Source organism: Peromyscus leucopus, chromosome 1 (genome assembly GCF_004664715.2).
Source record: "Peromyscus leucopus breed LL Stock chromosome 1, UCI_PerLeu_2.1, whole genome shotgun sequence".
Classification (NCBI taxonomy): domain Eukaryota; kingdom Metazoa; phylum Chordata; class Mammalia; order Rodentia; family Cricetidae; genus Peromyscus; species Peromyscus leucopus.
This window is the reverse complement of record NC_051063.1, coordinates 84476771-84492079: the sequence shown is the minus strand read 5'-3', so window position 1 is coordinate 84492079 and position 15309 is coordinate 84476771. Positions and strand designations below refer to the sequence as shown.

The window sequence follows — 15309 nt, the reverse complement described above, 5'->3', positions numbered from 1 at the left end:
TTTACTGTGTATGGGCAGTCATTAAGCATGGGCTTCTTCCTTTTTTTCCTCTGCATGAGCAAGCTGACTTATTTATTCATTATAGTTCATTGTCTTTTAAATTTCATTTTTTTATTAACAAACATCAAACTTGATACATCAGAATTAGTTTTCTTGTAACTGTGAATTTATATAGTTTTAGTTAATAACTTTTGCCTCTCTGACTCAATATGTATGTACACACACACACACACACACACACACACGTTTATGTCTTGTATGTTTATGTTGATGAATAGCTTTTCATCAGGTCATGATGATAAATTTAAATTATTTTTTAGTGATACAAATTACCTTGAAGGAAGAAAAACGTAACACCAGTAAAAACTTTGTGTTAAAATATCAAGTACTGAGAATGTTTTTCATGGAAATTATTCAGCAGGAGACAAAATCTATGTGTGATTTTACTATTGTCAGTAAAAGTTGAAAGCATAAAAACCATCTAAACAAGAACATTGTTCAGAATGTATCATACTGGGCTGGGGAGATGGCTCAGTGGGCAAAGTTATTGTTTTGGTGCACAAGTATGAGGCTCCCATCACCCATGGAAAAGCTGGCACCGGTGTACCTATGACCCCAGTGCTGGAGATGTGGAGACAAAGCATGCCACTGAGGCTTGCTGGTCAGCAAGCCTAGCCAAAGCCAGGAGCTGCAGGTTGACTGAGAGACCTGTCTCAAATAAGTGAGGCAGAGAAGGGTGGAGGAGGGTTCCTGCTGAAGTCAGCAGCTGACTTCTGCAAAACTCATGCAGGGGCCATGCACCCGTGCACACATGCACATATGTTGTCCTGTCCACCCCCACCCAGCCCTGAAAATAACGGATCAGCTTGACAAGTTGATGTGACTATTAAAATAATCATAAACTCTGATGAATATCGATCTGTATATATAGAATGAAAACTATAGAAAATATTGGTAGGTCTCTACAAAGATTTGAGCGGTTGTCACTTTAGAGTTGAAAGATTGTGTAGTATCTTATTTTATCAAAAACACTTAAATATTTTTCTAAGTATAAGTTTAAAATGAGTCTAGTCCCTTTTAAAATTAATATACCGCATCCTAAAGATATCCTTTGGGAAGAACATAATAGAAAATGCCATGATATTAGTAGAATAAAAGTAGTTTCATCAAAAATGTAGACATGGTCTAATAAAAATATTTTGATGGGCCGTTTAACATCATTGTTGCCTTTTTTGGGTAGTGTCTGACTATATAGCCCAGAAGGGACTTAAGCTCTCAATGTAGCAAAGGATGTCCTCAAAAATGGGATGATCTTTCTGCCTGACCCTCCCAAGTGTTAGGATTACAGGATGCCACCACCTCCAGATTGAAAAGGTACTTTTGAAAAGAGTTTCTTACTTTCCACTTAAAAAAAAAATAAAAGCCTTTAAAACAAGAAAGAAAGGGGGGAAAACCAGATAAATGCAAATGAACATGTATAGTAAGCTAATATTTTAAATTGGTATGAAATTGAAATTGCTTTTGTAAGTAGCCAAGTAGGAGTCAGTTGGCCTGCTTATTTGTTTGTTTTTGCTTAGATTCTATTGTATGTGCTAAACACTTCGGGCCTTATTTGTAATCTGACAAAGAGTGGGAGAAGAGTCATAAGCTCCATATCAGCACCAAAGTTCTGATATACCAGTTATTAGGACCTTGGTGTTAACCTGTTTTGTGTCTCTGTGACTACCTGAGCCCGAGTCATGTTTACCTGGATTACAGTTCTGGTGGCTGGATTGTTTATGCAGCATGGCCACAGCATTCCTTCCTGCTTTCCTCTTCTCCTAGCTGCACAGCAACATAGTGTAGAAGCAGAAAAGGACCGTTTAGATGCTGAAGGACCATGCATGTGACCAAGGGGCAGAAGGGCACTGAGGGGCCAGGCCTACTCTTTTTTATAATTGAGGCTTACAGGAGTTAATTGACACCCACCAGACCTGTCCTCTCTATGACATCAGCATTAACTTGTTCTGATGTCAGTCATAACCCAGTCATCTCCCACATGGCTCCCACCTCCACATTACCACACTGGGGCCCCCCGTTTTCAGTAGAAGAAGCCCATGAGGCAGCAGACCATATCTAAGCTGCCACCTCGAGAGGCTGAGAATGGTAGTGTGTGAGAGGAGTAGCAGAATTTGCTGCATGAAGTTTTTGTTTTGTTTTGGGTTTTAGTTTCTGCCTGGCCCAGAACTTGCTGTGTAGACCAAACTGGCCTTGAACTCACAGAGATTCACCTGCCTCAGCTTCCCAAGTGCTGGGATTAAAGGTGGGAGCCACCATGTCCAGTGGTGGCTCCATGAATTTTACAGGTAAATGTCAGGCATGATGTCTCCCTTCAATGATGTTTTAAAGTATGCACTACAGTGTTATTAACTATGGCTATGTTATTGTCTATATGTCTCTACACATAGTCTATGATATACACTTTTTGGTTACAATATCTTTGTAGTAAGTTTTAAAATCAGTGCATGTGAAGACTCCAGCTTTGGTCTTATTTCTATAGATTGTTTTGGTTATTTGTTGTGTCCTTTGAGGTTCTGTGTAGATGTTCACTGAGTCTGTAGGTCTCTTTAGGCATGACCTTTAAATAGTATCCATTCTCCAACCCAAACATAGGAGACATCTTTTCACTTACTTGCATTGCCTTTATCTTCCCAGTGTTTTTTAGTTCTGAGTGTGTAAGTTTTTCATCTCCTTGGATGTTTCTTTGTGTGGACTTTACTCTTTTTGATGTTATTGTAAATGGGATTTACTTCTTGCTTAGAGCTTCCTTCCTATGTTATATCCCAGTGTGTAGAACTATCTTAGTCAATTCCAGGGTGGCATGGTTTATAGTAGAAAGTTGTTTCTCACAATTTTGGAAGCTAGGACGTCCAAGCTCCCAGCACCAACAGACTAGATCTCTGGTGAGGGCTTGCTGTGTGCTTCCCAAGTGGTAGCTTTTTGTTTCCTCCTTTGGGGAGGAAACTGGTTGTTTAATCACATAGTAGAAGGAGAAGGGGCAAAAGGGACTAGGCCACTCTCTTCCATCCCCTTTAAGAGCATTCCATGCACAAGGGTAGAATACTCAGGACTCCATCACTTCTGACAGGCCTTACCCCTTAAAAATGTACTAAGTATTAGATTTCAGCATAGGAATTTTGGACGGACACAGACATAGAAACAAGAGATTTGTTTAATATTTTTAAATTATTGTTTTGGCTGATGAAGATACTACATATGGTTATGGTATTTTCATGCAATGTTTTAATTTTGAGAACAGCAGTAAGATTTCATGGTATTCATTATGTGTCTCAAATCACAATAGGTATTCGTGAAATTGTTTTGTTAAAAGTTTTGTATTTCCTGAATTGCTACTGTCGTCTCCCTGCCATATGTTAGTATCCTGAACTTGACAATCTTAGAGTTTTTTTTGTTGTTTGTTTTTGTTTTGTTTAGGTTACATCAGAGAAGGATTTCTTATCGTGCAGCATTCTTTAGATAAGGCCATCATGGTGTACCATAGTGGCAGAGCAGCTGAAGACATGTTTGCTAACACCACCATTTATGCGAAGAGATTCCCATACCCTGCTTCCATTCGTGACGGATTCTTGTGGGCTTTCATATTTATGTTTCCTTGGACAATTTTATTTACATTTACTCAAATGTCACTTGTCATTGTTGGGACCATTATGTTGGAAAAAGAAAAGAGATTAAAGGTAATTTCATTTTACTTGTAATACTGTTGGCCAGTAGAACAGGTATGTGCAGAGGACTGAGTGATTTGTGCACACTTGTCACACTGCTAATGAATATCCTGTGGAAACAGCATGCACATATGGGCTGGCTGGAGTGTGCATGATGCCATTGATTAATTTTCTGAGTTTTTTATTTTATTAAAAATAAATTCTTGATTTGACTAAATGTGAGAGAATATTATGGAAAGAAGTCAGATATTAATGCCCCCAAATTGTCTATGGAATGAATGAGCAACAAAGAAATAATCAGACAAGATCTTGAATTGGATGACTTAAAATATACTTTAATTGCTGGCTACATCCTGTGATCTTCTTTGAGATGATTTTCAGTGTGAAGTAAGTCAAGACTGTTATCAACAGTTGTGACTACAAAGTCAGAAAGATGTTAAAGCACCAATCTGTCCATTAATTTGTTTAATGCTTATTTGCTAATTATCTCCTTTGTTCCAAGGACTCTGATGGCCTTTATGTTTAAAGCCTGGCTTTATCAGTGACTAACTCTGTGATCATCCTCTGTTTCTCTAGATGTTGAAGACTGTAATAGCTCCTTTAGAGTTATTGGGGTAGTTAAATGAGAGATTATTTTTAAAGTATCTAGAACAGTCTATAATCGTCCTACAACTGGTAGTTTAAAAAGAGAAGACAGACTCTGCTTACACATTGTTCAAAGTCTCATTCTGGTGTGAGTTAGCATGTGATGTGACAATCATCCAAGTGGGTGTTTATCAGCCAGACATTAGAGAGAGGGTTAGTGTCTAGACTATGTGAAGAACTCAGAAAAAATGAGCATCAAGAAAACAGCCTGGTTTAAAAAAAAAACAGAGCAGGGAACTAAACAGAATTCCCAAAAGAAGAAATACAAATGACTGAAAAATGTTTTTTTTAAGTGTTCAATATCCTTAACTATCAGGGAAATTCAGTTAGAACTACTTTGAGAATTCATCTTAGACAGTTAGAGTGGCTAAGATTTAAAAAAAAAGCAAACAAAAAAACCCCAATGAGAACAAATTCTGTCATGGTTGTGGGAAAAGGAGAACAGTTATTCATTATTGGTGGGAATGAATGCAAACTGGTGCAGCCACTATGGAAATCAGTGTGGCAGTTCCTCAAAATTTGGATCTGCCATAAGAGCTCACTATACCAGCCAAAAGACTCTATATCCAACTACAGAGATACTTGCTCATCCATGTTCATTGCTGCTGTACTCACAATAGCCAGTAAAAAAAGTTATTATTGAAGTACAGAGATAGTTTTGCCTGTTCTGATCAGTGGAGAATAATATGGGCCAATTGGTAGACACTAGCAGAGAAAGGGGTTTGAAACTGGCTAGTAATGTGCCTATCACTGTTGCCTCTAGAAAGAGCAACTGTGGAGAGAGGTGTGGAGGAGTAGTTGACTTGAAGGGAAGCAGAGGATAGTAAGTACTATAGGGTTTGTACACATCACCATTACACAATCTTTTTTCTATTTAATTTTTTTTCATTTTACATACCAACCACTGTTCTCCCTCCCTCTACTTCTCCCACTCCCCCTTCCCCCAATTCCACACCCATTCACTCCTCATAGGGTGTAAGGCCTACCTTGGATATTCAACACAGGCTGACATACCAATTTGGGGCTAGACCAAGCCCCTTCCCCCTTGCATCAAGGCTGAGTAAGGCATCATGCCATAGGGAATGGGCTCTGAAAAGGCCAGTTCATGTGCCCAGGATGAGTCCTGGTTCCATTGCCAGGGGACCCACAAACAGATCAAGCCACACAACTGTCACCCTCATTCAGGGGGCCTAGTGCAGTCCCATGCAGGCTCCCCAGCTGTCAGTCCAGAGTCTATGAACTCCCACTAGCTTGGGTCGGCTGTCTTTGTGGTTTTTCCCGTCATGATCTTAATGCTCTTTGCTCCTATAATTCCTCTTCCTTCTCTTCAACTGAACTCCAAGAGCTCAGCCAAGTGCTTGGCTATGGATCACTGCATCTGCTTCCATCAGTCATTGGATGTAGGTTCTATGAAGACAATTAGGGTAGTCACCAATCTGAGTAGAGGGGAAGCCTAGTTCAAGCACCTTCTCCACCATTGCTGTGAGTCAAGCTGGGGACACCCTTGTGGGTTCCTGGGGATTTCCCTAGCACCAGATTTGTCCCTAACCCCATAATGGTTCACTCTATCAAGATATCTCTTTCATTGTTCTTTCTCTCCATCCCTCCTCCAACAGGCCATCTCGAATTTCCCCACCCCTGCTCTCTCCTCTACTCCCCCCTCCCAGTTTACCTGGGAGATCTTAACCCTTTCCCCTTCCTGAGGTGATCCATATGTGTCCCTCTTAGGGTCCTTCTCTTTACCTAGCTTCTCTGGGGTTGTGGATTGTAGCCTAATTATCCTTTGCTTTGCGTCTAATATTCACTTATGAGTGAGTACTTACCATGTTTGTCCTTCTGGGTCTGGGTTACCTCACTCAGGATGATTTTTTCTAGTACTATCCATCTGCCTACAAATTTTATGATGATATTGTTTTTTACTGCTGAGCAAAACTCCATTGTCTATATGTACCACATTTTCTTATCCATTCTTTGGTTGAAAGGTATCTAGGTTGTTTCCACGTTCTGGCTATTATGAATAGTGCTGTTATGGACATAATTGAGCAAATGTCCTTGTGGTGTGGTTGAGCATCTTTTGGGTATATGCCCAAGAGTGATATTGTTAGGTCTTGAAGTAGGTTGATTCCCAATTTTCTGAGATACCACCATACTGATTTCCTTTTTTTTTTTTTTTTTTTTTTTTTTTTTTTTTTTTTTTTTTGGTTTTTCGAGACAGGGTTTCTCTGTGTAGCTTTGCGCCTTTCCTGGAGCTCACTTGGTAGCCCAGGCTGGCCTCGAACTCACAAAGATCCGCCTGCCTCTGCCTCCCGAGTGCTGGGATTAAAGGCGTGTGCCACCACCGCCTGGCTGATTTCCAAAATGGCTGTACAAGATTGCACTCCCACCAGCAGTGGAGGAATGTTCTCCTTTCTCCATATCCTCTCCAACATAAGCTGTCATCAGTGTTTTTGATCTTAGCCATTCTGATAGGCATAAGATGGTATCTCAGAGTAATTTTGATTTTCATTTTCCTGATGGCTAAGGATGTTGAACACTTCCTTAAATGTCTTTTGGCCATTTGAGAGTCTTCTGTTGAGAATTCTCTGTTTAGATCTGCAGCTCATTTTTTAATTGGATTGTTCATTATTTTGATGTCTAGTTTCTTGAGTTCTTTATATATTTTGGAGATCAGCCCTCTGTCAGATGTGGGGTTGGTAAAGATCTTTTCCCATTCTGTAGGCTGCCATTTTGTCTTATTGACAGTGCCCTTTGCCTTACGGAAGCTTCTCAGTTTCAGAAGGTCTGTCCCATTTATTAATTGTTGCTCTCAGTGTCTGTACTACTGGTCTTATATTTAAGAAGTGGTCTCCTGTGCCAATGCATTGAAGGCTACTACCTACTTTCTCTTCTATCAGGTTCATGGTGACTGGATTTAGGTTGAAGTCTTTGATCTGTTTGGACTCAATTTTGTGCATGGTGATAGATGTGGATCTTTTTGCATTCTTCTATATGTCAACATCCAGCTATGCCAGCATCATTTGTTGAAGATGCTTTCTTTTTTCCATTGTATAATTTTGGCTTCTTCATCAGAAATCAGGTATTCATGGGTGTGAGGATTAATGTCATGGTCTTCAATTTGATTCCATTGATACACATGTCTGTTTTTATGCCAATACCAGGTTTTTTTTTTCATTACTATAGCTCTATAGTAGAGCTTGAAGTCGGGTATGGTGATGCCTCCAGAAATTCCTTTATTATATAGGATTGTTTTGGCTGTCCTGGTTTTTTTTCCATATGAAGTTGAGTATTGTTCTTTTGAGGTCTGTGGAGAATTGCATTGGAATTTTGATGGGGATTGCATTGCATCTGTAGATTTCTTTTGGTAAGATTGTTATTTTTACTGTGTTGGTCCTACCAAGAGCATGGGAGATCTTTCCATTTTCTGGTATCTTCTTCAATTTCTTTCTTCAAAGATTTAAAGTTCTTGTCATACAGATCTTTCACTTGTTTGTTTAGAGTTACCTCAAGATATTTTATGTTATTTGTGGCTATTGTAAAGGGTGTTGTTTCTATAACTTCTTTCTCAGCCATTTATCGTTTGTATATAGGAGAGCTACTGATTTTTTTAGTTAATCTTGTATCCTGCCACATTACTGAAGGTGTTTATTAGATTTAGAAGTTCCGTAGCAGAATTTTTGGGGTCACTTATGTATACTATCGTATCATCTGCAAATAGTGAAAGTTTGACTTCTTCCTTTCCAAGTTGTATCCCCTTGATCTTCTTTTGTTGTCTTATTGCTCTAGCTGGAACTTTGAGTACTATACTGAATAGGTATGGAGAGAGTGGACATCCTTGTCCTGATTTTAGTGGAATTGCTTTGAGTTTCTCTCCATTTAGTTTAATATTGGCTGTTGGCTTGCTGTATATTGCCTTTATTATGTTTAGGAATGTTTCTTGTATGCCTGATCTCTCCAAGACCTTTATCATGAAGGGGTGTTGGATTTTGTCAAAGGCTTTTTCAGCATCTAATGAGACAACCATGTGATTTTTTTCTTTCAGTTTGTTTATATGGTGGATTACATTGACAGATTTTCATATGTTGAACCATCCCTGCATCTCTGGGATGAAGCCCACTTGATCATGGTGGATAATTTTTTTGATGTGTTCTTGGATTTGGTTTGCTAGTATTTTATTGAGTATTTTTGCATCAATGTTCATGAGGGAAATTGGTCTGTAATTCTCTTTCCTACTTGTGTCTTTGTGTGGTTTGGGTATCAGGGTAACTGTAGTCTCATAAAAAGAATTTGGCAATGTTCCTTCAGTTTCTATTGTTCAGAACAATTTCAAGAGTATTGGTATTAGCTCTTGGAAATTCTGGTAGAATTCTGCGCTGAAACCCTCTGTCCCTGGGCTTTTTTTTTTTTTTTTTTTTTTTTAGACTTTTGATGACTACTTCTATTTCATTAGGGGTTATAAATCTATTTAAATTGTTTATCGGATCTTGACTTAATTTTGGTATGTGGTGCTATCCAGAAAACTGTCCATTTCTTTTAGATTTTCCAATTTTGTGGAGTACAGGTTTTTGAAGTATGACCTAATGATTCTCTGGATTTTTTCAGTATCTGTTATTATGTTCCCCTTTTCATTTCTGATTTTGTTATTTGGATATTCTCTCTCTGTTTTTTGGTTAATTTGGATAAGGGTTTGTCTATCTTGATTTTCTTGAAGAACCAACTCTTTGTTTCATTGACTCTTTGTATTGTTCTCTTTGTTTCTATTTTATTTATTTCAGCCCTCAACTTGATTATTTCCTGTTGTCTATTCCTTCTGGGTGAGTTTGCTTCTTTTTGTTCTAGAGCTTTCAGATGTGCTGTTGGGTCGCTAGTGTGAGATATCTCCACTTTCTTTATGTGGGCACTTAATGCTATGAACTTTTCTCTTAGCACTGCTTTCATGGTGTCCCATAAGTTTGGGTATGTTGTGCATTCATTTTCATTGAATTCTAAGAAGTCTTTAATTTCTTTATTTCTTCCTTGACCCAGTGATGATTCAGTTGAGCATTGTTCAATTTCCATGAGTTTGTAGGCTTTCTGCAATTTGCGTTTTTTTGTTGAATTCTAACCTTAAGGCATAGTGGTCTGATAAGATACAGGGGTTATCCCAGTTTTTGTTTTTTATTTGTTTTTTGGTTTCTGTTGAGATTTGCTTTGTTACCAAGTATGTGGTCAATTTTGGAGAAGGTTCTATGAGGTGCTGAGAAAAGGGTATATTCTTTTGTGTTTGGGTGAAATGTTCTATAGATGTCTGTTAGGTCCATTTGAGTCATAACTTATGTTATTTCTCTGTTAAGTTTCTGTCTGGCAGACCTAGTGATGAGAGTAGGGTGTTGAAGTCATCAGTGTGTGAGGTTTGATGTGTGGTTTAAGCTTTAGCAATGTTTATTTTACAAATGTAAATGCCCTTGTATTGGGGGCATAAATGTTCAGAATTGAGACTTCATCTTGATAGATTGTTCCTGTGATGAATATGAAATGTCCTTTTCCATCTCTTTTGATTAATTTTAGTTTGAAGTCTATTTTGTTAGATATTAGGATAGCTACACGAGCTTGTTTCTTAGGTCCATTTGAGTAGAAAGTCTGTTTCTAACACTTTACTCTGAGTTAATATATGTCTTTGAGGTTGTGGTGTGTTTCTTGGATGCAGCAGAAGGATGGATCCTGTTTTTGTACCCATTCTGTGAGCCTGTGTCTTCTTATAGGCAAATTGAGTCTGTTGATATTAAGTGATGTTAATGACCAGTGATTGTTAATTCTTGTTATTTTTGGTTTTGGTGGTGGTGGTTCTCTCTCTCTCTCTCTCTCTCTCTCTCTCTCTCTCTCTCTCTCTCTCTCTCTCTCTCTCTGTGTGTGTGTGTGTGTGTTTCCCTTCTTTGGGATTTGCTGGTGTGAGGTTATCTATTGCCTATGTTTTGGTGGTTGCAGCTAACTTTGTTGGGCTGGAGTTTTCATTCTAGTACTTTCTGTAGGGCTGGATTTGTGGATATGTAATGTTTAAATCTGGTTTTGTCATAGAATATCTTGTTTTCCTCCATCTATGGTGATTGAAAACTTTGTTGGGTATAGTAGTCTGGGCTGGCATCCGTGGTCTTTTAGTATCTGCAGAACGTCTGTCCAGGACCTTCTTGCTTTCCAAGTTTCCATTGAGAAGTTGGGTATTATTATGATAGGTCTGCCTTTATATGTTGCTTGGCCTTTTTTCTTTTCTGCTCTTAATATTGTTTCTTTGTTCTATATGTTTAGTGTTTTGATTATTATGTGGTAAGGTAATTTTTTTTTGGTCCAATCTATTTGGTGTTCTGTAAACTTCTTGTACCTTCATAGGCATGTCTTCCTTTAGGTTGGGAAATTTTTCTTCTATAATTTTATTCAATATATTTTCTGTGGTTTTTCAGCTAGAATTCTTCTCCTTCTTCTATCCCTATTATTCTATGGTTTGGTGTTTTCATGGTGTCTCAGATTTCCTGGATGTTTTATGTTAAAATTTTGCTGGATTTAACATTTTTCTTTGACCAATGAATCTATTTCCTCTATAGTATCCTCAATGCCTGAGGTTCTCTCTTCCATCTCTTGTATTCTGTTAGTTATACTTGCATCTGTAGTTACAGTTTGTTTACTCAGATTTTCCCTTTTCCTGAATTCTCTTGGTTTGTGTTTTCTTTATTGCCTCTATTTCAATTTTCAAGTCTTAAACTGTTTCCTTCGCCTGTTTGTTTTTTCTTGGGTTTCTTGGCTTTCTTTAGGGGATTTATTGGTTTCTTCCATTTTTTTGTTTGACTTTTCCTCCATTTCTTTAAGAGAATTTTTTATTTCCTCATTAAGGGCCTCTATCATCTTCATAAAGTTATTTTTGAGGTTGTTTTCTTCTGGATCATCTGCGCCGGAATGTTCAGGTCTTGCTGCTGTAGGACCACTGGGTTCTGGTGGTACCATGTTGCTCTTTGTGTTGTTGAATGTGTTCTTACACTGCCCTCTGCCAGTTTCTTCCTTTAGTCCGTACAGGTAGAGCTCTGGGTAGCTGTTCTTCAAACTGGTATAGGAGGGTGTGTGTGGCTCTGGTGATCACTGGTGCCCAGGGTGGATGGTTGATGAGGGGTGGGGGAGAAAGCTGCCGCCACACAATTTTTTCTATTTCTTTTTAATCACTTAAAAATGAAAAAAAAAAACTCTTAGGTCTTGGGATATACAGAAATGACATATGAGATGGATTGGTTCATGGGTCATTATATGCTGATAAAGCTTGACCCTTAAGGCAAGATTAATGATAAGAAGGTAATTTTAAGGTATTTCTGATAGCCCAGGGAAAAGGCAGGGAAGACTGCGCTAAGTTGGGTTACTGTGTGTGCAGACAGAGACTGATGCATGGAGTTATGTTTGTGAAGTAGAAGTGAATATCTAAGTGATTGAATTCAAAGTTTTGAAATTTATCTTTCAAGTATTTTCTCACTCATCAGGTTGTGGTTAAGGCATTTGGAGCTGCTTGTCAGATGATGCCCAGGTTGAGTAAGTCCATTGATTCCTGAATGAACCGTGATACTTGGGTTTAATAAAGACAGATTTCAATAAGGAACATAATCATTCTCTTCTTCCCTGGCTAAGAGAGTGAAGTTATGATGCCCCAAATCATCCATGCTTGAAACCTCAGTTTTATCAGTGTGGCATATGATATAACATATATTGTAACCATTTCCTGCTGTTGTGATCTTTGGAAAAGTCTCTCTCTCTCTCTCTCTCTCTCTCTCTCTCTCTCTCTCTCTCTCTCTCTCTCTCTCTCCTTCATCGTTAAAATGGAGACAAGAATATTCTACCATGAAAGTGACTAAAGACTCTGCATGTTAGTGCATAGAGCACACCAGTCTTGGTTATTTTCTATTTTCTTTGTCCCTCGAGTATTGCAGGTGGGAATTAATGTAAACCCTGTTTCTTCCTGCCTCCCCCCAATGACTCCTCTGTCTTTTCCATTTGTGGTAAGGTAATGCCATCTTCTAGTTGTTCAAGCTTTGGTTAATTTTTCACCATCTGGCTATGCCAACTACTGAATCTCCCTAATGTTATTTCATATAGTCCCTTGCCCCTTAGTGAAAATGGCTCACTTTGAATCATTCTTTAATTTTTTTCTCACTATAAAACCTTTCTACTTCTCCCCTAACTGATGAGTAATCTTTTTCAAATCTATTTTTAACTATTAGTTGAAACAGCCAGTTTATTCTCCATGTCATAGAAATTTAAACTACCCAGTTTAAGTTAGTTAAGTTAAAAATACTATTCCTTTTGTTTTATTTAATTAAAAATATCCTCATTGCTAAGCATGGGTGGTGCACACCTTTAATCTCAACACTTGAGATACAGAGACAGGTGGGTCACTGTGAGTTGGAGGCCACCCTGGTCTACATAGAGAGTTCCAGGCCAGTCAAGGCTACACAGGGAGACCCTATCTTTAACAAAATAAAGATTAAAAAATATTATTTGAGAATTTCATACATTGTACTTTGGTTATTTTTACCCCTCCCCCATCTTCCAGATCCATACCCTCTTTCATATCCACCCAACTTTATGCCTTCATTAAAACAAAAACAACTAATAAAATCCAGTTTGTGCTCCTGTCCCTTTCAAATCATTGTGCTGTCTCTATTCCCAAAGGTTATTGATATTTTAAAGTGTAAAATGCTGTTAGCTCACTTTTAAAAACAAAATTGTACGATAGTCATTCATATTCTGTGCAGCTGTAATCTGTACAACTTGTTTCAACAGATGGAATGTGGCAACTGTGATGAACCCTTGTGACTGCAACTATATTACACTGAATAATAATTATGTTATACTGAATAATAATTATGTTATACAGGATAATAATTACGTTATACTGGATAATGGCACTTTGAAACTTCCTCCTTCACTTTATTTGATGCTACTGCTGTTAGTGTGCCTATATGGCAAGTTGCTCTTTATTCATTACATTTTATTAGGCTTATAATAAAGCATAATGTCTTTATGTCATGGTTTCTAATTTACCCATTTCCTCATGATGAGTCCTATTTATCCTTTGCCATATATGATCCCTGGAACTTAACAAATGACACACATGTATCATCTTGTGCTCTCCCTGTCTTGGTTTCAGCCAAGGTTGTTCTCCTGTCTGAGGTTACAGAGGGGAGAAATTCATTTCTTAGCTCTTATGGCTGTGAATTCAGCCCCTTACAGTCACAGGACTTGATGTTGGCCAGAGCAACTGAAAAGCTCAAAGTGCAGCAGCCTCCTCCTTTATGGGGTTCAGTGTAATTACAGGCACAAGAGTTCATCACTCCTGCCGCCGCATTCCATTGACCAAAGAGAACTAACCAGAAAAGCATCTCAACACCACAAGGCATAAGTGACAAAGTCACTTGGAGACTGTTTATGACACATGGTAATTTTTAATTGAATTCCAGACGTTGTGGTATTTACTTTATTGGGAACTTGATAATCTTGCGATCCTGTGTTTATGTTTTATTCTGAGGCACACTTAGGTATTCTGAAAACAGTTTATCCTTTGAGATCTTTTCTTACTCTTTTTTCAGTGCTAGAGATGGAACTCAGGGCCTTGCATATTCCAAAGTAGTACTCTTCCACTGAGTTACAGTCCCAAGTTTTGATTTTTTTTTTAAGACAAGGTCTCAAATATAGCTCAGGTTAGCCTTAAATATTCTCTACAGCCCAAGATGGACTCAAACTCCTCATAATCCTTCTGATTGTGCCCCCTAAGTTCTGGGATTGTAGGCATATGCCATCACACTCAGCTATTACTTTATAGTTTTTTGATAGGTGGGATGACAGTAGAATTTATTCTAAAGCTTTGGTTCTTGGTTTGGAGCAATTTTGCTCCATTGGTCACTTGGCAATGTCTGGAGGGAATTTTCACAACTAAGACAGATATTACTTCCACCTGGTTGGTAGAAGCCACAGATGTTGTTGAATATCCTACAGTGCCCAACACAGTGTCCTGTAATGCAAAACTGAACTGTCACCATCAAAGTTGAGAAACCTTGATATGCAATGAAGACACAGGAGAATGTTCTATACAGATTTTCTCAGTAATATTTAGGTTGAAAATCCAGGTCTAGGCCTACTAAATTGGACACACTACTCATATAAAGTCCTTGTTAGTCATCTTCTTTGGACTGTGGTTATGATTCAACCTGGCTGGGGAACTGGAACCCGTGCCTTCTATGCCAGTGTTGCTGCTGTCCTGGCTCTGGGTATGTCTTCCTGAGTTGTAAGATGGAGATGCCGGGAGCACCATCTAAAGGTGTCTGGAGCACTTCGCCTGCTAAGCTCCCACCTTCTCTGAAATCTGGCCCTGGAAACTCCAGCTGATTTGCCCTCTCAGGGCTTGCTCTGTCTCTTCACCCCAGGCAGCTGCTGGGCTCTGCTTCAGTTCCTACTCCAGTCATCGAGACAGTTACTAGCAATTAGCTGAGCACTGGGTAGACCCTCCCAGTTCCCCTTGCCCTTTCCTTCTTGTCCTTACATAGAAACAAAGAGTGCTTTCACAGCTTTGATACTTAGCCAGCTGCATATTTTTCACTGCAGGTGGGGACCAAATCCAGAACCTTGATCATTTGTAGGCACTGATGAACTTAGGCTATTGGCTAAAACACTGCAAGAACTACCCCTGGCCCCGGCCCCTCAAACCTGGTGTGTGGTTACTTTTCTCATTGATGTGACAGAAGCAAGGAAAGAGTGATTTATTTTGGTTCTTAGTTTCACTGTTGCCACTTCATAGTGTGGAATGACATGTGGAACTGTGGTGCTGTGGTGGAACAGAGCAGCTCACATTGTTAGGGTCCTGGAGAAGTCCCACAAAAGACCATCATTCACGTATGCAATCAGCAAGAGTGTTGTTTTTTGTTCCAGCTTGCTGGGGCCT

The 15309-nt window shown here is 38.8% G+C and overlaps 1 protein-coding gene across 1 annotated transcript in view; it reads left to right on the top strand.

The window, feature by feature from the left end:
* The window catches only part of LOC114692172 (ATP-binding cassette sub-family A member 3-like), a 102650-nt gene that overhangs the window by 13987 nt on the left and 73354 nt on the right, over positions 1-15309 (top strand). Inside the window, exon 6 of the mRNA XM_028867831.2 lies at positions 3475-3734. Coding sequence (XP_028723664.1) covers positions 3475-3734 — 260 coding nt within the window. The remainder of the gene's footprint in view (positions 1-3474; positions 3735-15309) is intronic.